Source organism: Mobula hypostoma, chromosome 13, assembly GCF_963921235.1.
Source record: "Mobula hypostoma chromosome 13, sMobHyp1.1, whole genome shotgun sequence".
Classification (NCBI taxonomy): Eukaryota; Metazoa; Chordata; class Chondrichthyes; order Myliobatiformes; family Myliobatidae; genus Mobula; species Mobula hypostoma.
In genome coordinates this window covers 4,816,220-4,839,004 of record NC_086109.1, presented here as the reverse complement: position 1 = coordinate 4,839,004, position 22,785 = coordinate 4,816,220, and the positions used below count along the sequence as shown (strand labels likewise).

Below are 22,785 nucleotides of genomic sequence, written 5' to 3'. Positions count from 1 at the left end.
GTCATCCCTTATTCACCGTTGGAATAGCAATTTGGGTCAATCTGCCTGATCGATCCTCCAAAACCCATTTTCTCAGCAGGCGCAACAATGCTCATTCAGTGTCCAGATCATGTGTCTGAGGTCTGTATCATCTGACCTCCTATTTGTCTCACGGTACTGAGCATCAATTGTCATTCAAATAATCCCTCCTTCCTTTGTCTGTGAAGAAATGCACAAGCAGGCAGCAAGTCCTTGAAGAAATATCAACAACCTGCTGAAAATCATAACATTGAGTGTCCATTAAATAACATGCCTTCGGTCACCATAGCAACTTTCGAGCTGCTCGGTGCTGTCTCCAACTCCAAACTCAGTAGAAATCCAAAGTTACTTCCAATGCCTTAAAGGGACAGTCCAACCATTAATCTTCATCTCTCTCTCCTTTCCAAACAAACTATCAATGATAAATGTCTCTTTCTGTCTCTCTTCAAGCAGTTAATAGGGGCACTCCTGGATCCCCTCACGGAGGTTTTAAGGTGATTGGTGAAAAGTACAGGGGGAGGCAGATACATTAGGGACAGTTAACAGACTCTTAAGCATAGGAACGCGGATGGAAGACTGTGTGGGAAGGAAGGGTTAGATTGACCTCAGAGTAGATTAAAAGGTAGGTGGAAGGGACTGGACTATGCTGTACTGTTTTCCACCTTCTGTTTCACTTATTCTTTCCCCTGTCCTTTAAAAACCTTCCTCATGCTTATCATTCCCCTCTTTGCCATTTGCAAACTCAGCTTTTACCCTTCCCACTTCTCACATTTTATCTCCGACCTCAGAACTGCAGATAGTCATGTTGAAGCTTCACATTCATAACTGATCAATGTCAAGAATATTGACTGATCACTGAAACTGACTCATTGTATGGCAAATGTACTTATTCTAAAATGCAGCATCTAAATAATCAAATGCTAATTTTAAACAAATTAGGCACATTAGATTAATTGGGTATGTTGGGAACAAATTAGATAACTTAGATACATTAAGGACTTTTAAGCGACATTTAAATAGGCATAAGAATTTTCAAAGTAAATTTATTGTCAATGTAGATATATGTCACTAATAAAATGAATCTCAGGATTGTACATAGTAACATATATGTACTTTGATAATAAAATGACTTTGAACTTTGAACTTTGAACTATATACATCATTGTCATTCATTGTCTCACAGACAAACTCAATAAATCCATAGAGTAATAACTAGAACAGAATCAATGAAAGACCGCACCGACTGGGGTGTTTAACCAATGTACACAAGACAATAAACTCTGCAAATACAAAAGTAAAGAAATAATAATAATAATAAATAAGCAATAAGTATCAAGAACGTGAAATGAAGAGTCCTTTCATTGATGGGGCAAGTGAAGTTATCCCCTCTGGTTCAAGAACCTGATGGTTGAGGGGTCATAACCATTCCTGAACATGGTGGTGTGAGTCCTGAGGCTCCTGTACCACCTTCCTGATGGCAGCAGTGAGAAAAGAGCAATGGAGAAATGAGGACAATGGAAGAATATGGACATTGTGTAGGCAGAAGGGATTACTTTAGTTGGCTATTAGATTACTAATTTATTTTAGTCAGCACAACACTCTGGGCCGTAGGACCTGTTGCTGTGATGTACTGTTCTATGTTCTAAATTAACCACTGTTTTCCAATTGCATGTCCATACAACTCCAGGTAGAGAGTAGACAATTGCAAAGGGGATAAATGACATAAAATTTAAATGGGTGAGAAATGTTCCTGATCAGCAGGTACATTGAATACTTCTGGGGGACAACCAGCTACACTTCTCCCCAGTTGAGGCTTGTTGTGAAGCAGTGGGTGAGAAATTGAAAGGAAGAATGGTAGATTTCCTACTTGTAACAAGGTGATAACCATAGACACGAATGGGATATCTGGATAATCAACGTTCACAACTGAATGTGCCTGGGTGTCTAAATTTTCCTGACATCATCAGCAGTTCAAAAAGATGCTCTCCACTTGGAGGGAACCAAAGGATGCCGACCTTACTACAATCCTCAGACCCAAAAAAAAGTTGTTTTGTGAAAAAGAGAATGAATTTGGGAACAATAAATTTAAGTCTAAAACTAAAATCTTTTCCATTTAAACTTAAATCCATTTGCAAAGGATGAAGGGCACGCTGGCTGTTAGCGGTTGCTTTAGGATGTCAGTTAGCGGTTAGTTAAAAATAAGGAGGCTTTACATTCAAAAGAGTTTATGATTTTGTTTAAAATAGCCCATTTAGAAATGTCGGGAACCACAAATTACTACCTAAAATATAAATAGAGGAAGAAAATTGATAATGAGAACGAAGATATAAAGACAGGCTGTAAGTGCTTTTATCGATCTGTAAAACAGAAGGGAAGAGCAAATGTAAGTGTGGGTCTCTTAGAAGTTAAAGTTGGGCTGGTGAGTCCAGAAGTAGGAAGACAGTAGAGTAGAATTCATGACTAATAATCTGGTGGGGGGGGGGGGGCTTCAGACCTGGATCCTTGGGATCTCTTCCATGTAAGTGGGATCTGTACAAGGAAGACATAGTGATTTAAATGAGGAAGTGGAAGGGTCAGTTTGCAGATGACACAAAAGCTGATAGTGTTGAGTATAGCGTAGAAGATTGTCATGGGTTACAAAAGGACATTGATAGGATTCCATGCTGGCTGAGAAGTGGCAGATGGGGTTCAACCCAGAGAAGTATGGTGATTCACTTTGGATGGTCTTCATTAACCTAGACATTGAAATCAAGAGCCACAGGATAATATTGTAGCTCTATAAAACCCTGGTTAGACCACATTTAAATATTGTGTTCAGTTTTGGTTCCTTCATTATAGGAAAGCTGTGGAAGCTTTAGAGAGGGTGCAGAGGAGATTTACCAGATTGCTTCCTGGTTTAGAGAGCACATCTTAAGAGCATAGGTTGAGCGAGACTGGGCTATTCCCTTTGGAGAGAAGGATGAGAGGTGACCTTATAGAGATATACAAGATGGTAAGAGACAAAGTGACAGCCAGAGACTTTTTCCCAAGACAAAAATGACGAATAATAGAGGGTATAATTTTAAGATGATTGATAAGAAGTATGGGTAAGAAGTCAGAAGTAGGTTTTGTGCAGAGAGTTGTAGGTGCATGAGCACACTGCCGAGTGTGGCATTAGAGGCAGATCATTAGAGACATTTAAGAAACTCTTAGATAGGCACATGGATGAGAGAAAAATGGAGGGCTATGTGGGAGGGAAGGGTTGGATTGATCTTAGAGGAGTTTAAAAGGCCAGTACAACATGATGGGCAGAAGGGTCCCTACCGTATTGTAATGCTTTATGCTCGTTTGAATGAGGTGAAGGAGTCAGCTTTTTGGCCCCTTAAACCTATTCTTTCATTTAATATTATAGCTGTATTGTAATTGTAAATTTAGCATTTGTATGTACCTGTGAACCCTCACCTATTTCCCTCGCCCTCTATGTGCTGTCTACCTCTGCATCAAAACTATTACAAGACTGTTCCCACTGTCTTTTAAGGGAGAGTTCCAAAGATTTATGGCTCTCTTGGGAGAAAAAATGTTCCCTTCAGCTCCTTTCAGAAGGCAGTACATGACTAATAGCATCAGAACACTTTGAACTATTCTCATTAGGTTGAATCAAAGTGATTCTATGAGAAGAAAATAACATTTAACAAATTTGTTAGAATTTTGAGAAAGTGAGCAGTGGGATGGATAAAGGGGAACTTGTGACTACAGTGTATTTGCTGCCTTGATATAGTACCTCCAAATTAGGTCTCATAGTGTCAAGGATATTATCATTGATGGAAGATTGGTCTTCTGCCAGAAAACAAGATAGAACATAGGACACTACAGCACAGTACAGGCCCTTTCAGCCCACAGTGTTGTGCCAACCCTTTAACCTGCTCCAAGATCAGTCTAACTTTTCCCTCCCAAGTGACTCTCCATTGTTCTATCATCCATGTGCCATCGTAGATTCAAGAGAAATCAAAGTGGAAGATGTGGGTCTAGTTACTACCTTTAAAAACATTAAAAACGACAGGTACTTAGGAAAGAGGGATGTGGGTCAAACGTAGGCGATGGGATTGGTATAGATAGGGACTTGGGTTAGTATGATGAATTAGGACAAAGGGCTTGTTTCTATGCTATACAATTCTGTGATTTACCTACTTAAGATTACGATTTCATATCTCTTCCTGCAATAGACATAGAAACATAGAAAACCTACAGCACAATACAGGCCCTTCAGCACACAAAGTTGTGCCGAACATTTCCCTACCTTAGAAATTACTAGGCTTACCCATAGCCCTCTATTTTTCTAAGCTCCATGCACCTATCCAAAAGTCTCTTAAAAGACCCTATCGTATCCGCCTCCACCACCGTTGCCGGCAGCCCGTTCCAAGCACTCACCACTCTGCGTAAAAAAAATTTGCCCCTGACATCTCCTCTGTACCTACTCCCAAGCACCTCAAACCTGTGTCCTCTTGTGGCAACCATTTCAGCCCTGGGAAGAAGGCCTCTGACTATCCACACGATCAATGCCTCTCGTCACCTTACACACCTCTATCAGGTCACCTCTCATCCTTTGTCATTCCAAGGAGAAAAGGCCAAGTTCACTCCACCTATTCACATAAGGCATGCTCCCCAACCCAGGCAACATCCTTGTAAATCTTCTCTGCACCCTTCCTATGGTTTCCACATCCTTCCTGTAGTGAGGCAACCAGAACTGAGCACAGTACTCCAAGCGGGGTCTGACTAGCTTCCTATATAGCTGCAACATTACCTCTCAGCTCCTAAATTCAATTCCACAATTGATGAAGGCCAATACACCGTATTCCTTCTTAACCACAGAGTCAACCTGCACAGCTGATTTGAGCATCCAATGTACTCGGACCCCAAGATCCCTCTGATCCTCCACACTGCCAAGAGTCTTACCATTAATACTATATTCTGCCATCATATTTGACCTACCTAATACATGGAGACCACTCTGCCCCTTGAGATTCAGCTGGGTCTCTGAGTTATCCCATTTCCCCTGCTGTTTTTGTGTAACCTACTCCCGCTCTCACAGACGTCAACACTGATTCTACTACCCTAAGTGCAAGAGATTCCGCAGATGCCTTGGAAGCTATGGAGGCCAGTATTCGCGCTGAAGCTCACTAATGTTATACCTCTCTGCAGCTTACTTCAGTCCTGTACAGTAGCCCCCCACCCATACCAGACAGTGATGCAACCTGTCAGAATGCTCTCACTGTACATCTGCAGAAGTTTTCGAATGTTTTAGGTGACAAACCAAATCTCCTCAAACTCCTGAATGTCATGCCCTCTTTATAGCTGCATCCCTATAAAGAGTATTCCCTGTTAATTAAGCAAACAGTAGTATATCTCATATTTGGTGTCTGCTTTGGTTTAACAAGTTGTCAGTCTCGAAATATTCGTCAGTGTCTAAATGTTTGTCAATCATTTACTTTCTGGTTGCCCATTATGCCGCTGGCGTTTAGGGCAGCAATGAAGATCCTCCATCTCTGTCTGTACAGAAGGATTCTTCATTGTTGTTTTCATAACAATTGTTTCTTGATCAGTCGGGGTTGTTTGCTCTGAACTGAACCCCTAAACCTGGAGGTCCGGTGGGCCACTCTTAGCCTGGCTTTTATCCTTTGACCGGTCTAGCATGGGTGACCCTTCCAACAGCCAAAGCACGAGGCCCTGACTCCAGTCATCATAGCTCTCCAGGTCATTGAGGTACTCAAGCCTCCAAACCCTACAACAAGGTTGTAGTCCTCTCGGAGAATTTGGATCATTTTCAGATTTATTTATTAAAACATGAACTGCATTGTTTACCAACACAACCTAAAGATGTGGTGGGGGCAGCCCACTTTCCAGCACCAACATAGTATGCCCACAATACTTGGCAGAACAACCCAGAGCACAACAAGCAACAAAACAACAACAGCAAAACAAGCCCCGTTCCTCCCAGACACCCACTATACGGACAGTCGTCCAACTCCAGGGCAGGTATCTAGTCTCCAGGCTTTATCATTCAAAGATTATTAAAAATGCTTCAGCATTGAAATATCTAAACAGTATCTCCAGAAATCAAAACATGAATGCTAACATTTACCCAAGCTTCTTTCAGCCATTGTCCTTCAGCTAAGATCTGGCTTAGCTTCCACAGGACCCCCATGACTGCTCCCTCTTTGGATCCTTCATTGTAGAGCAGCTGACTAACATTTGTTGGCAAATTAAGACATTTGAGTTTGTGTAAAATGTCCAAAGTTTCTCCTATTTTTTCCAAAAAAAAAGAGATTTTCCATATCCCCAGTCATCCGAAAATTAGCCAATGTGATTTCCATTCTCCCAATAAACAAAAGTTCAGACGATTACCCAAAATCTAACATAGGAGCATAATAACTTCAGAGACCACATATTTGGTAAAGTAACAAATTGCTTCAAATATGTTTCCTATTTACTTAAAGCATTATCTGAAAACCCTATCTGAGAAAATCTTGCGGAGGAAATAGAGTCTGCATCATACAGAACGAGTTGATCTCTAACTGCATGCAAACCTCGCCTCATACAATTGATTTCAACAGTAAGCTGTAAGTGACACAACGTGACACACAATGGAATAGTGTAGCTGTGTAAGCGTGCAATATGAATGGACTATGGATTAGTAAGACACATATAGTGAACCACTTAGAGTAAACAATTAGCAAAATTTGAATTGTACAATGCTTGATTAGGTAAGCTTTGACCAAGCATAAGATAGTTATTTATTTCCATGGGTGTCTGTAGAATTAGAACATGCTGTAGAACACTAGTGACACAGTACAGGCCCTTTAGCCCATGATGTTGTGCTGACCTTATAACCTATAGTACTGTGCAGGAGTCTGAGGCACGTATATACAGCTTTGGATGCTTAAGGATTTTACACAGTACTATAGTAATTTTTGAATTGCACTGTACTGCTGCCACAAAAAAACAAATTTCATGACATGTGGGAGTGATGATGACCCTGATTCTGATAGGGGTCTCTGTTGTGGACTGAGAGTGGGAAGGGGGCAGGGAGAGGGGAATTGTGGTTGGGAAAAGGGGAAGGGAGAGGGGAGGGAGCAGGAGGCATCAGAGAGACATTCTGTAATGATCAAGTAACCAATTGTTTGGAATCCATTGACATTGCCTGGTGTCTCAGGGCTGGGTATGTCTGCATCCACCCCACCCCCACCCCGGCACTCCTTCTCTGCCACCTGTCCCACACCCCTCCCCGTGGTGCTCCATCCCCACCTTTCCCAACATCCTTTGCTCCCGCCAGATTTACGCACTCACTCTGCTCCACATCGATAAATACAGTACTCTAAGATCACAGGTCCTCTTCTTTTCTATCACCCGTGTACCTATCTAGGAATTATTTAAATATCCCTAATGTATTTGCCTCTACCACCACCCTGGCAGCTCATTCCATGCATCCATGATCCTCTGGGTAAAAAAAACTAAAGGGAGTTGAATTGAATTGGCTTTGTTTCTTACATCCCTCATATACATGAGTAAAAATCTTTACGTTATGTCTCCATCTAAATGTGCGATTTATAGTAATCTATAATGAATAGTATGTACAATGACAGTCAATATAACACTGAAATACAATTGTATCGGCATGAATTAATCAGTCTGATGGCCTGGTGGAAGAAGCTATCCCGGAGCCTGTTGGTCCTGGCTTTTATGCTGCGATACCATTTCCCGGATAGTAGCAGCTGGAACAGTTTGTGGTTGGGGTGACTTGGGTCCCCAATGATCCTTCAGGTCCTTTTTACACACCTGTCTTTGTAAATGTCCTGAATAGTGAGAAGTTCACAACTACAGATGCGCTGGGCTGTCCGCACCACTCTCTGCAGAGTCCTGTGATTGAGGGAAATGCAGTTCCCATACCAGGCAGTGAAGCTGCCAGTCAGGATGCTCTCAATTGTGCCCCTGTAGAAAATCCTTCAGATTTGGGGGCCCATACCAAACTTCCTCAATCATCTGAGGTGAAAGAGGTGCTGTTGTGCTTTTTTCACCACACAGCCGGTATGTACAGATGACGTGAGATCCTCGATGATGTGGATGCCGAGGAACTTGAAGCTGTTTACCCTCTCAACCCCAGATCCATTGATGTCAATAGGGGTTAGCCTGTCTCCATTCCTCCTGTAATCCACAACCAGCTCCTTTGTTTTTGCGACATTGAGGGAGAGGTTTTTTTTTTGACACCACTGTGTCAGAGAGATGACTTCTTCTTTGTAGGCTGCCTCGTTATTATTTGAGATTAGGCCAATCAATGTAGTATCATCAGCAAATTTAATTAGCAGATTGGAGCTGTGGGTGGCGATACAGTCATGGTATACAGAGAGTAAAGGGGGAGGCTTAGGACACAGCCCTGAGGGGCTCCTGTGTTGAGAGGCTGAGGTGAGGAAGCCCACTCTTACCAGCTGCTGGCAACCTGCCACCAGTCCAGGATCCAGCTACACAAGGCGGGGTGAAGGCTGAGGTCTCTGAGCTTCATGTTGAGCCTGGACGGAATTATGGTGTTGAATGCTGAATTCTAGTCCAAGAACAGCATTCTCAAATAAGCATCTATCTTCTCCAAATGTGTAAGGACAGTATGTGGAGCTATGGCTATTGTGTCATCTATAATCGGTTGTGTCGGGAGGGAAACTGTAGGGAGTCCAGAGTGGGTGGTAGCATGCTGCATTTGTCGTCCTTGACCAGTCACACTAGACCCCCTACAATTCCTACCGATTTCTACTGTCTTCTGATGTTCTACTGTAGCCACCTGCTTTTCAAAGGCCAGATCACTTCCCTGCTTAGAGAACTTAGCTGCCAATACCCACTATTTAAGTGGTGGATTCCATTCACCACCACCCCGCCCCACCTACCAATGAGGAGATGCTTCGATAAGACTTTAAGACATAGGAGCAGGATTAAGCCATTCGAAACAAAGCCAGAATTAAGCCATTTGGCCCATCGACTCTGCTGCATCATTCCATCATGGCTGATTTAACTCCACTCTCCTGCCTTCTCCCCATAACTCTTGACACCCTGTCTAATCAAGAACCTATCAGCCTCCACTTTAAATTTACCCAATGACTTAGCATCTACAGTTGTCTGCAGCATATATTCACCGCCCTCTAGCTAAAGAAATTCCTCCTTATCTCTTATCTGAATGGATGTCCCTCTGTTCTGAGGGTGTGCCCTCATATTTCTAAACTCCCAACGCATACAGGCCCACACCCATCAAATGATCCTCATACATTAACCCTTTCATGCCTGGAATCATTCTTGTGAATCTCTTCTAACCCTCTCCAATGCCAGCACATATTTTCTTAGAAAAGTAGTCCAAAACTGCTCACAATACTCTGTGGTCTAACCAATGCCTTATAAAACATCAGCATCACATCGTTCCTCTTTTATTCAGTCCTTTTGAAATTAATGTTAAATTTCGAAACCACTGACTCAACCTACAAATTAACGTTTAGGAAATCTTGCACAATTCCCAAGTCCCTTTGCAACTCAGATCTTTGAATTTTTTGCATGTTTATGTAGCCCCCCCTCCCCCACCCCCGGCCAGCCTCAGGGTCGCTCGGCTCGCTGTCGCCTAGGGAAACAGCCCAAGGCCCCGCGAAACTGAGTAATCAATTTGTGTGGATGCTGTGTGATGTACCCCACCCCGCCCAAATAACAGACAGTACACCAGATACGATTAAATGATTTACAGTTTATAGATATTATTGGAACTATATAATTAATAGAGAATAAAATATAAAAGGAAAATCAAAGGAGCCACACTTATCAAAGTTCAAGCTCTTTGTGCACAAACAGTTGGAGCTCAGGACCCTTCTTCCTCACCCTGCGACCCCTCGGACCACCTCGACTGGCCACCTGGGACCAACAACGGTGGTCGACCAGACGCTCCACACGAGTCCGTCTCCGTCTCCTCTCCTTGCCGAATGCCCCGCTCGGGGTCCGACCCTGTTAGCAGACTCACAGCTCCTGGTCCATCCTCTGTCTCTCTCTCCCGCCTTCCCCCCAAAAACCCCGCGCATACAATATCTTACAGAAACACCAAAAGAATAACAACTATCGCAATTGGTTCATTCGTCCTCTTATCAATAGATAATCCAAAACAAACTGCTAGCGGGAAGGGCTTTCTCAGCAGTTAACATAACAAAGAAGCCCTTTCAATTATAACATAACAAAGAAGCCATTTTAATTAGACTACACAGTGACATAAAAAAAGAAACCCCTTACATCTAAAAAATAATCTACGACTTTATTCCTTCTACCAACGTGCAGACTTGCAGCATACACTTTCCTACACTATATTCCATCTGTCACTTCTTTGCCCATTCTCCCAATCTGTCTGTCCTTATGCAGACTTGCTGCTTCCTCAACACCGTATGCCCATATCTTCATATTGTCCGCAAACTTGGTCACAAAGCCATCAATTCTGTCATCCAGATCATTGACATATAACATGAAATGAAGTGCTCCTAACACTGACCTCTGCGGAACACCACTAGTCACTGGCAGCCAATCAGAAAAGCCCCCCTTTATTCCGACTCTTTGCCTCCTGCCAGTCAGCCAATCTTCTATCGATGCTGGTATGCTTCCTGTAATACCATTGGCTCTTGTTAAGCACCCGCATGAGCAGCATCTTGTTAAAGGCTGTCTGAAAGTCTAAGTAAGCAACAGTCACGAACTCTCCTTTGTTAATCTTGCTTGTCATTTCCTCAAAGAATTCCAACGGATTTGTCGAGCAAGATCTCCCCTTAAAGAAAACATCCTGACTTTGGCCTATTTTATCATGTGCCTCCAAGTACCCCGAAGCCTCATCCTTAATAATAGACTTCAACATCTTCCCAACCACTGAAGTCGGGCTAACTGGCCTATAATTTTCTTTCTTCTGCCTCCCTCTCTTCTTAAAGAGTGGAGTGACATTTGCAATTTTCAAGTTCTCCCAACCCTTCCAGAACCTAATGAATGTTTATTCCTTTCCATGGAAGACTGTTTATTTCTTTCCATAGATGCTGTCTGACCTGCTGAGTTCCTCCAGCATTTTGTGTGTGTTGCCTTGGATTTCCAGCATCTGCTGATTTTCTCATGTTTGATTTTGAAAGGTCACTACTGATGCGTCCACAATCTTTTCAGCTGCCTCTTTCAGAACCCTGGGGTATAGTCCATCTGGTCCAGATGACTTATCTGTCATCCAACCTTCAGCTTCCCAAGAACACTCCCCTTAGTAATAGCAATTATACTCACTTCTGCCCCTTGCCCCTCTCAAGATTCTGACATACTGCTAGTATCTTCCACAGTGAAGATACTGTGCAAAATATTTATTAAATTCAGCCACAATTTCTTTGTCCCTCATTACTACCTCTCCATGGTCATTTCCAGTGGTTTGATAGGCATTCTCACCTCTCTTTTACTCTTTATATATCTGAAAAATCTTTCTGTATTCTCTTTTATGTTATTGGTTAGGTTATCTTCACATGTCATCTTTCTCTCCTTATGGCTTTTAGTTGCTTTTCGTAAGATTGCAACCTTCTAACTTCCCATTAACCTTTTCTATATTATATGCCCTCTCTTTACGGTTGTGTCATCCTCCCTTTGGGATATATCTATCCTGCAACTTCTGAATGTCCTCCAGAAATTCCAGCCACTGCTGTTCTGCCATCATCCCTGCTAGTGTTCCCTTCCAGTCAACTTTGGCCAGCTCCTCTCTCATGCCTCTGTAATTCCCTTCATTCCACTGGAATCCTGATATATCTGACTTTATCTACCCCCATCATTAGCCTCAGCTAATCAAATGATTGTTCTTGATGATTCCAGCTAACAAAGCAGTTTAAGCACTGTTTATTTATTTTAGCGATACAAGTTTAAATCCCCTAAAATATATTTAAAATTCAGAGGTTTTCTGTCTTAGAAAAGATTTCCAAATTCTAATACATAAAGTATTTCCAAAACACAGGTACAGTTTCTTTTAGCTAGAATGATATACTAATGAGTTGCAGATGAACGAGTTGTCTGTCACAAGAATCAAAGAGGAATGGATTCTAGACACCCTTTCTTTCTGTCTGTCTTCTTGCTGTTCCTTGATCATTTCTAACAAGCTTGAGTGCTCTCTAATGGTTATATACTGTTTTTTTTTGCCATTTGGGTGACTTTACACATGTGATATTTTTCCTAATGTCTTTCCACACAAATAGTCTAAAAGTTTGTGTCAGAGCTTCCAGACGTCCAAAATTAATACTGTGAAAGGAGATCCTCTGAATGCACAAATGTTCCAACTATAGATCAGTTATTTGATGTGCTAAGTGATAGCATCAATCTGGTCTGCCAACTTCCTTGAACTAAACAATTTAGCCAGTGTTGTCTGGTTCGTGGCAGGCCAATTAAGATAACCCCATTGTCTTACACTGTAACTCTTGAGCAGTCAGCCCAGCATCCTGTTTCAGGGACAGTGTAGTTTGTTTGCAAAGCTGACTTTTTAACTTCCAACTGATTTTTGCTTTCAGTTAAATACTGAAAACTGACTTCTATTTACAACAAGAAGCTGAACTAAAAATATTGGTTGGGAGTTTAATTTACTCAAACAACTCTTTGACCTCTACATGTGTCAGCTGCAATCTTAGTAGGCTAAGCTTGGCAAAAAGAGTGTGGTACAGTGGCATAGTGGTTATCATAAAGCTTTACATTACCAGCGACCTGGGTTCAATTCCTACTGCTGCCTGTAAGGAGTTTGTACGTTCTCCCCATGACTGCATGGGCTTCCTCCCACATTTCAAAGACATACCGGTTGGTAGGTTAATTGGTCATTGTAAATTGTCCTGTGATTAGGCTAGGTTAAATCAGGGGTTGCAGGGCTTTAAGTGTCAGTAGGGCCTATTCCACGCTGTATCTGACACCCACCCCCACCCTGGTCCTGGACATCCATCCCAGTATTAGCCATTTCTGCTCTGAGAAAAAGTCTCTGACTGTCCACTCTATCTCTACCTCTTGTACATCTCTATTTGGTCACCGCTTATCGTCCTTCACTCCAAAGAGAGAAGCCCTAGCTCACTCAACCTAATTGATTGACTTCTATGCTGAAGTGGTCAGTTAGTTTTGACATGTATTTGTGTTCCTACTCGACTGTCTTCACTTGCAACCAGCCTCTTTAGATCTTTAGAAACATAGTGACTATAAATAGCTTTGATGTTGCAACTGATCTCCAAGCACAAGGGACAAACCCAGTATGCTGACAGAAGCAGCCCACGAGGTAAATCAGAGTCAGCTTTGTTATTACTGACATGTCATGAAATTTGTTGTTTTGCAGCAGCACTCTAGTGCAATACATAAAGATTACTATAATTTACGATAACAAATATATACTCAGTGGCCAATTTATTAGGTGCACCTGCAATCCTGCTTATTAATGCAAATCCCTAATTGGCCGATCTTGTGGCAGCAACTCAATGCAGAAAAGCATGGAAACATGCTCAAGGAGGTTCAGGTTTAGTCCAGACCAAATATCAGAATGGGGAAGAAATGAGACTAACCGAGGAGTGATTTTTGGTGCCAGACGGGGTGGTCTGATTATCTCAGGAACTGTTGATTTCCTGGGATTTTCACGCACAACGGTCTTTCGAGTCTACAAAGAATGGTGTGAGAAACAGAAAAATATCCAGTGAACAGCAGTTCTGGGGGCAAAAACATCTTGTTACTGAGAAAGGTCAGAGGAGAATGGCCCATGAAGCTGACAGGGAGGCAGCAGTAACTCAAATAACCACGTGTTACAACAGTGAGGTGCAGGGAATATTTCTGAGCATCAAACCTTGTAGTGGATCGGCCACAGCAGCAAAAGATCACACTGGGTTCCATTTCCTGTACCTAATAAAGTGGCCATGGGGTGTATATTTACTGTGGATATCAGCTAATTGCGCCAGCAGGGCAACTGCTATTTGGGACAACTCTTAAAGAAAAAAAGCTAATTGAAAAATTACTCCCTTTGTTTATTTGGGACACTGTGCCATTTAATTGGACAGGACACTGTTGCCAAGCAGCTTCTTGCTAGCACTTGTGTGGCGGTTGGACGCTACACCATGCTTAAAGCAATCAGTTTTTAAATAGCATCAGTTGCATCTGTTTTTGTTCAAAAAGCAGTGACTTTTGTCACTAATAGTAAGGAATAATCAGTAAGGCAATTCAGAACTATTTTGCTCACTGTGGTTTCAAGCATTCAAGCTTGGGGATGCCAGAAACACCAGGAGTGAAAAATTAAACTACTTAACTACTTCAACAAGTTAGGAACTACAAAGAATTTGAAGGTATTGCCAATCATCTTGAATATGACAATGAAAACGAAGATTTGGGAGGATGCAATCGTCAATAGTATTGTATGGAGGCAGTCCATTATCTACACTATGCGCTGATTTTGGTTCATCGCGGACACTGGATGAGTTTCTCCATCAATAACTTTTGGGAACTAATACACAGTTTTATAGTACTGTACTACTATTGTTACCCAGTTTGTCTTTTTTCTACCTTTTTAACTATTTCCATGAAACTTCGGCGAATTAGGGCAGCACTTAATTGGGCCAAAATGTGCTGGTCTTGATGTGTCCAGTTATCTGGAATCCACTGTATTTACAAAAAGCAAGTGCAAAAGAGAGAGAGAAAAAAATGGTGAGGTCATGTTTATGGACTGTTCAGAAATCTGACGGTGGAGGGGAAAAAGCTGGTCCTAAAGCATTGAGTGTGTGTTTTCAGGCTCCTGTGCCTCCTCCATGATAATCTTCTGGTAATCAACAGTATACAGTGGTATGCAAAAGTTTGGGCACCCCGGTCAAAATTTCTGTTACTGTGAATAGCTAAGCGAGTAAAAGATGAACTAATTTCCAATAGGCATAAAGTTAAAGATGACACATTTCCTTAATATTTTAAGCAAGAAAACTTTTTATTTTCCATCTTTTACGGTTTCAAAATAACAAAAAAGGAAAAGGGCCCAAAACAAGAGTTTGGGCACCCTGCATGGCAGAACTTAGTAACACCCTGTTTGGCAAGTATCACAGCTTGTAAACACTTTCTGTAGCCAGCTGAGAGTCTTTCAATTCTTGTTTGGGGGATTTTCGCCCATTCGTCCTTGCAAAAGGCCTCTAGTTCTGTGAGATTCTTGGGCTGTCTTGCATTCACTGCTCTCTTGAGGTTTATCCACAGATTCTCCATGATGTTTCGGTTGGGGGACTGTGAGGGCCATGGCAAAACCTTCAGCTTGCGCCTCTTGAGGTAGTCCATTGTCCATTTTGAGGTGTGCTTAAGATCATTATCCTGTTGTAGAAGCCATCCTCTTTTCATCTTCGACTTTTTTACGTGTGATGTTTGCTTTCAGAATTTGCTGGTATTTAATTGAATTCATTCTTCCCTCTACCAGTGAAATGTTCCCTGTGCCACTGGCTGCAACACAAAACCAAAGCATGATCGATCCAGCCCCGTGCTTAACAGTTGGAGAGGGGTTCTTTTCATGAAATTCTACACCCTTTTTTCTCCAAACATACCTTTGCTCATTGCGGCCAAAAAGTTCTATTCAAAAGGTTCAAAGCAACATCTAAGCAAGCCTAATGCATTTTTGGAAACAAGTCCTGTGGACTGATGAAGTTAAAATAGAACTTTTAGAGGAGGTACAGGAGCCTGAAAACACACACTCAATGCTTTAGGACCAGCTTTTTCCCCTCCACCATCAGATTTCTGAACGGTCCATAAACATGACCTCACGACTTTTTTCCCCTCTCTCTTTTGCACTAGCTTTTTGTAAATACAGTGGATTCCAGATAACTGGACACATCAAGACCAGCACATTTTGGCCCAATTAAGTGCTGCCCTAATTCGCCGAAGTTTCATGGAAATAGTTAAAAAGGTAGAAAAAAGACAAACTGGGTAACAATAGCAGTACAGTACTATAAAACTGTGTATTAGTTCCTCAAAGTTATTGATGGAGAAATTCATCCAGTGTCCGCAATGAACAAAATCAGCGCGTAGTGTAGATAATGATCCTAAACACACCCCAAAATCCACAATGGACTACCTCAAGAGGCACAAGCTGAAGGTTTTGCCATGGCCCTTACAGTCCCCCGACCTAAACATCATCAAGAATCTGTGGGTAGACCTCAAGACAACAGTGCATGCAAGACAGCCCAAGAATCTCACAGAACTAGAAGCCTTTTGCAAGGAAGAATGGGCGAAAATCCCCCAAATAAGAATTGAAAGACTCTCAGCTGGCTACAGAAAGTGTTTACAAGCTGTGATACTTGCCAAAGGGGGTGTTACTATGTACTGCCATGCAGGGTGCCCAAACTTTTGCTTCGGGCCCTTTTCCTTTTCTGTTATTTTGAAACTGTAAAAGATGGAAACAAAAAAGCTTTCTTGCTTAAAATATTACAGAAATGTGTCATCTTTAACCTTATGCCTTTTGGAAATTAGTTCATCTTTTACTTGCTTAGCTATTCACAGTAACAGAAATTTTGACCGGGGTGCCCAAACCTTTGCATGCTACTGTATATGTTTTGAAGACAGCACGAGTCTGCAGTGTAGAGGATGTTAGAAATCCCTTTCCTGTGGATAGTTCATTATTTATTTTCAGTTCAGCATTTTTTATTTGTGTTTCAGGTTCACAGTATCTGCTGCTTTTTGACTTTCATAAGTTTGTTCTTTCATGTGAATGTTTGTTACTTCATATGAATGTAATATCCTGTAACAGAGCCTAGATTGCGATAAACTGTCTGAACTGTTGAAGAGTTGGGATGAACAGTGGTTTTGATGGCCTCTAGATCAGGGTCTCGGGGGGGGGGGATTTCTATTGCTTACACATTGGGGGGTTGGGTTGGTGCTTTTGTTGGAGTAGGTGGGGGAGGGTTGAGGCTTTTGCGGCTGCTTGTGCGTGGGAGGGGGGCTTTGAGGTTCTACGTTTTCTGTCATTCATTCTTTGCAGTTTTTTTCTGTTTGGTGGATGTCTGCAAAGAGTAAGAATTTCAGGTTGTATACCGTATACGTTCTCTGATACACTATTAAATTGAACCGTTGAACCATTGACTGTACTAACCGTGGACCTAATTTCTGTGAGACAGTTACCAGCCTTCTGTTTCTGGCCTGGATTTAGTTCAATTTACTGAAATATTGGGTGGTTGAAGGTGCAGATTCCAGCTTATGAACATGGGGTGGTCATAAATGGGAAAGACCAGTGTCACAGAGTCTTAAAAGTACAGAAACAGGCCCTTTGGTGCAACCCACCCATGCTGAGCAAGTTGCCTACATGGGCCAGTCCCATTTGCCTGCATTGTCTATATCCCTCACCCTTATCCATCCATGTTCAATGGTTCAAAGTTTCATTTTCTTGTCAAAGTATGCATGTACAATACACTCTGATATTTATCTTCTCCAGATAGCCATGAAATACAGAAAGACCATGGGATTGTTGAAAGAAAAGACAATAGCTCCCCCCCAACATGAAAAAGAAGAAGAAAAAAACTCACAAATCCCAAAACCTCCCACCCCCCCCCAGAAAAAGAACAGCAACAATAGTATCAAATCCCCCACCCCTCCCCGGAGAAAAAAACAGGGAAAATAACAACCCCTGATCCCCTCACTCAGAGAAAAAAATCTGCGACAATAACAATCCCCAAGCCTTTCACTCGCAAAAAAGAACAGCGACGGTAACATCGACACCCCCAAATCCCCGCTCACACAAAAAATGTACGTATCCAAGTGATTGTGTCCCCCTCTACCACTTCTTCTGGCAGCTCGTTCCATATCCTCACCACTCTCTGTGTGAAAAAACTTGTTCCTTAGGTCCCCTTTAAATATTTCCACTTTTACTTTCAACCTGTGCACTCTAGTTTTAGACTCCCTCACTATATCTTCCAGTGATGGTGAAGACCTCAAGACATTGGAGCAGAGTTAGGCCATTCGGCCCATCAAGTCTGTTCCACCATTCCATCATGGCTGATTTACAGATTTATTATCCCTCTCAACCCCACTCTGGGCGGCAGGGTGGAGATACATCTCTACCAAAGGAGGTGTAAGGCGCTCCTTCCCTTTGCTAGCCTGCAGATCACCCTTGGACAAGGTGTAGCACCTGCTTAGCCCCCGATCAGGGTCATGTGAAGCCATGGGAGCAGGTGGTGGATGGTCGTATGAGCAGCTGGGGCATATCACAAGTCCTGGTTATGCGACCATTGATACCAGGCAGACAGTCTCTGAAAAGTGTTGATAATGGCTGGAGTCACCCACCTTGTACAGAAAATGACGAACCACTTCTGCAGAAAAATTTGGCAAGAGCAGTCACGATCGTGGAAAGACCATGATCATACGACACACAACAAACGAACAATCCCACTCTGCTGCATTCTCCCAGTTATGTTTGATGCCCTTTCCAATCAAGAACCTATCATACTCCACTTCAAAAAAAAACACCCAATGGCTTGGCCTCCACAACTGTCTGTGGCAATGAATTTCACAGATTTACCACCCAGCTAAAGAAATTCCTCCTCATCTCTGTTCTAAAGGGATGTTCTTGTATTTGGAGGCTGTACTCTCTGGTCCTAGACTCCCTCGCTGTAGAAAACATCCTCTCCATGTTCACTCTATCTAGGAAGATGGAGTGAAACCTGTCTCTTTGGCTGTGGAGCATGACAAATGTTTGTTGAGGTTGGCTCATCCATGGCAAACAGTGCTTCACTCCACCTGCTCATCACAGTAGGACGAACATCAAATTAGAACCACTGTCTGCGGGGAGAGACTATGTTTCAAGCAATCAGTGGAAAGTTCTGTTCAGCAAGGGAAGTCATTTAGGAAATATGTTTTTTTTATTGTTTGAATGGGGGAGGTGGGTGTTCTTAAATCAAAGGATTGTTTACTGGAGCATAGTGGTTAATGTAATGCTGTTACAGCATTGGTGACCCAGGTTCAATATGTAAGGAGTTAGTATGTTCTCCCCAAGACCGCATGGGTTTCCTCTGAGTGCTCCGGTTTCTTCCTCATTCCAAAAGCTCCTCTCAGAACAGTTTGTGCTTTATGAAGAAACTATTTCACTGATTCTCTTTCCTTGGAAAGTGCGCCCACACAAACTCTACCCCTGCCCCTGCTTCTCCAGCCCAACTTAATTGGCATTAACTTGGTCGGCTGAGGAAGCCTTTCATTGGTCAAGGCTGATCACGGAAGTTGTGTCCCAGTTATCTGCATCATATGCCAGCCTGGGCAGTACAATCTGGAGAGCAAACTGTTGCCCATGCAGCAGGCTCTCCCTCTCCGTGCAGACGATGAATCCAAATAAACGACAGAAACCGACACACCACAAGGCGGTGGAGGGTTGAGATCAGAGCTTTCCTTCTCCTCGATGAACTGCCAACCTCAGCTGATGAGCCCCATCTGCCTGAAGTGACTGGTTTTAGGGTGCCATGAAACTTCAGCTAATTGGGGAAGCCACTTAATTGGGCTGTACTGGTCTTGATGTGTCCCAATTAACTGGAATGCACTGTATCTCTTCGGAATTAGTGTGGCACAATTAGTGTAGAAGTTAGAGTAACACTATTACAGCGCCAGTAATCTGGGTTAAATACTGTCACTGTAAGGAGTTTGTACCTTCTCCCTGTCACCACATGCACAGCCTCCAGCTTTCCCCCCTCCCACATTTCAGTGGCGTACGGGTTAGAAATTGGTCACATTTGTAATTGGGCGGTGTGGGCTCCTTGGCTGGATGGGCATGATGCATGTTGTATCTGGAACCTGGGCCTTAGCACTCAGATCTGCAGCTGGATCTTCAACTTCCTCACAGTCAGGACCCAGGCTGTAAAAATAGGGGACAAGCTCTCCTCTACCATCACTCTGAACAGCGGTGCCCCACAAGGCTGTGTACTCAGCCCCCTGCTGTACTCACTGTACACCCATGATTGCGTAGCCAAGTTTCCATCACACTCAATATATAAGTTTGCTGATGACGAAACAATTGCAGGCCATATCTCGGGTAATGATGAGTTTGAGTACAGAGAGGAAACTAAGAACCTGGTGGCATGGTGCGAAGACAATAACCTATCCCTCAATGTCAGCAAGATGAAGGAATTGGTTGTTGACTTCAGAAGGAGTAGCGAACCGCACAACCCAATTTACATCAGTGGTGCGCAAGTGGAACAGGTCAAAAGCTTTAAGTTCCTCGGGGTCAATATCACAAATGACCTGACTTGGTCCAGCCAAGCAGAGTTCACTGCCAAGAAGGCCCACCAGCGCCTTTACTTCCTGAGAAAACTAAAGGAATTTGGCCTGTCCCCTAAAACCCTCACTAATTTTTATAGATGCACCGTAGAAAGCATTCTTCTAGAGTGTATCACAACCTGGTATGGAAGTTGTCCTGTCCAAGACCGAAAGAAGCTACAGATCGTGAACACAGCGCAGTACATCACACAAACCAATCTTCCGTCCATGGACTCACTTTACACTGCACGCTGTTGGAGCAGTGCTGCCAGGATAATCAAGGACACAGCCCACCCAGCCAACAAACTTTTCGTCCCTCTGCCCTCTGGGAGAAGGTTCAGGAGCTTGAAGACTCGTATGGCCAGATTTGGGAACAGCTTCTTTCCAACTGTGATAAGACTGCTGAACGGATCCTGACCCGGATCTGGGCCGTACCCTCCAAATATCCGGACCTGCCTCTCGGTTTTTTTTTTGCACTACCTTACTTTCCATTTTTCTATTTATGATTTATAATTTAAATTTTTAATATTTACTAATTTTAACTATTTTTAATATTTTAATATTTAATATTTGTAATCCAGGGAGTGGGAAGCGCAGAATCAAATATCACTGTGATGATTGTACGTTCTAGTACCAGTTGTTTGGCGACAATAAAGTATAAAGTATCTCTTCAAATATCTTTCTAAACCCAAAAAATCATTGTGACATCTATTCACTCTCTTTCTCTTCCACAGAATGTTTCATTAACTCGTACACGAGAGGAGGCACTGAGCACTGTTCCCCACCATAAAATATTGGAAACTGTGCCATAAATACCATTAAATCCCGTCAAATTGGACCCAGTGAAACTGCTAGACTCTTGTTTTAAAGGAGACGATTGCAATCCACAAGGCAGTAAAGTAATCTGAGAATTGTTTTGGACGTACTTTGGTCATGTGCAATTATCTGACATATTTTGTATCATTGTGGTATTAAGAACATTTTGAAAGCGTTTCCTGTGGCTGAGGTAAATTATATATCGTCTGCTGGCTGCCTGTCGGAAGAAAAGTTTCAAGGCTAACAGTCATTTACCCTTCTGTAAGCTGTCAATATGGCCACTGCCTTATGAAACGTGAAAAAAAATATTTTCACTGATTGATTGGTCCTGAGCTTGAATTTACCTTGGTAATCAAGAAACTCAAAAGACACAAAGTTTAAAAAAAAAATTTATGCAGAGAAAACTGTTGGTAATATACTTTATGAAAGCCATCACTTATTTTGCTTTAAGAACACAGCTTTTAAAATTTGAATAAAGTGCATAGGAAACTGACCAATCTTATTTGCTCCTGGATCAAATAAGCTTGCTGCACGATGCAGAGTGCTTCAGGTAGTAAACTTGGGGACTAACCTGGATTATTTAAAGCATTCAGTAGTGCACAACTTTGAGCACACAGTATTGTCCTTCTCTGGTTGTAGTTTTATCACAAAATTCCAAAACAATTCTTTACCATTTAAGTTTTTTCTAAAAGCACAAATATGTGATGTTTTCCAAAGCTGAGAGAGCGCTCCTGAACCAAACCAAAATATTTAAACCTTATTAATCTAGTCTATTAGTGCAAGCAATTTTTGTGCTTCATCATTATTTGATGCATTTCCCTTCATTTATTTATTTTTGCATTATTTTGACAGATTTAAAATGTATTATAAAACCTTATTTATATTTCAGAAGTTTTAACTTCCATGGAAGGAACTATGAGCTAGTCTGTTACATCGGAGAATGATATTGTGTTTAAATACGTAAGATATTTTTGTAGTCATTTAAAACACTTCCAAGATTTATGCAACACATATCAAGGTTGCTGGTGAACGCAGAGGCCAGGCAGCATCTCTAGGAAGAGGTACAGTTGACGTTTCCGGCCGAGACCCTTCGTCAGGACTAACTCCAACCTGATGGCATGAACATTGACTTCTCAAACTTCCGCTAATGCCCCACCTCCCCCTCGTACCCCATCCGTTATTTATTTATATACACACATTCTTTTTCTCTCTCTCCTTTTTCTCCCGCTGTCCCTCTCACTATACTCCTTGCCCATCCTCTGGGTTTTCCCCCCCTCCCCTTTTTCTTTCTCCCTGGGCCTCCTGTCCCATGATCCTCTCATATCCCTTTTGCCAATCACCTGTCCAGCTCTTGGCTCCATCCCTCCCCCTCCTGTCTTCTCCTATCATTTCGGATCTCCCCCTCCCCTCCCACTTTCAAATCTCTTACTAGCTCTTCCTTCAGTTAGTCCTGACGAAGGGTCTCAGCCCAAAACATCGACTGTACCTCTTCCTAGAGATGCTGCCTGGCCTGCTGCGTTCACCAGCAACTTTGATGTGTGTTGCTTGAATTTCCAGCATCTGCAGATTTCCTCGTGTTTGCGTTTCCAAGATTTATGATTGGCCCTGTTCAGTTTGTTTTATTTTGAATGAGTATAAGAAGCTTTGGCAAACGCAAGCACAACAGATAATTAAGTAAGATTACTGTATGTTAAATAGGTAAGA

The 22,785-nt window shown here is 42.4% G+C and overlaps 1 protein-coding gene across 2 annotated transcripts in view; it reads left to right on the top strand.

Moving 5' to 3' along the window:
* LOC134355376 (6-phosphofructo-2-kinase/fructose-2,6-bisphosphatase 2-like) overlaps positions 1 to 22,530 on the top strand; it is a 114,951-nt gene extending 92,421 nt beyond the window's left edge. Inside the window, exon 14 of one of the 2 annotated variants that reach the window (XM_063065168.1) lies at positions 21,000 to 22,530. In XM_063065168.1, coding sequence (XP_062921238.1) covers positions 21,000 to 21,077 — 78 coding nt within the window. In that variant the 3' untranslated portion in view covers positions 21,078 to 22,530. The remainder of the gene's footprint in view (positions 1 to 20,999) is intronic. The other variant, XM_063065167.1, reaches the window with a different exon arrangement.
* Positions 22,531 to 22,785: the final 255 nt, after the last annotated feature.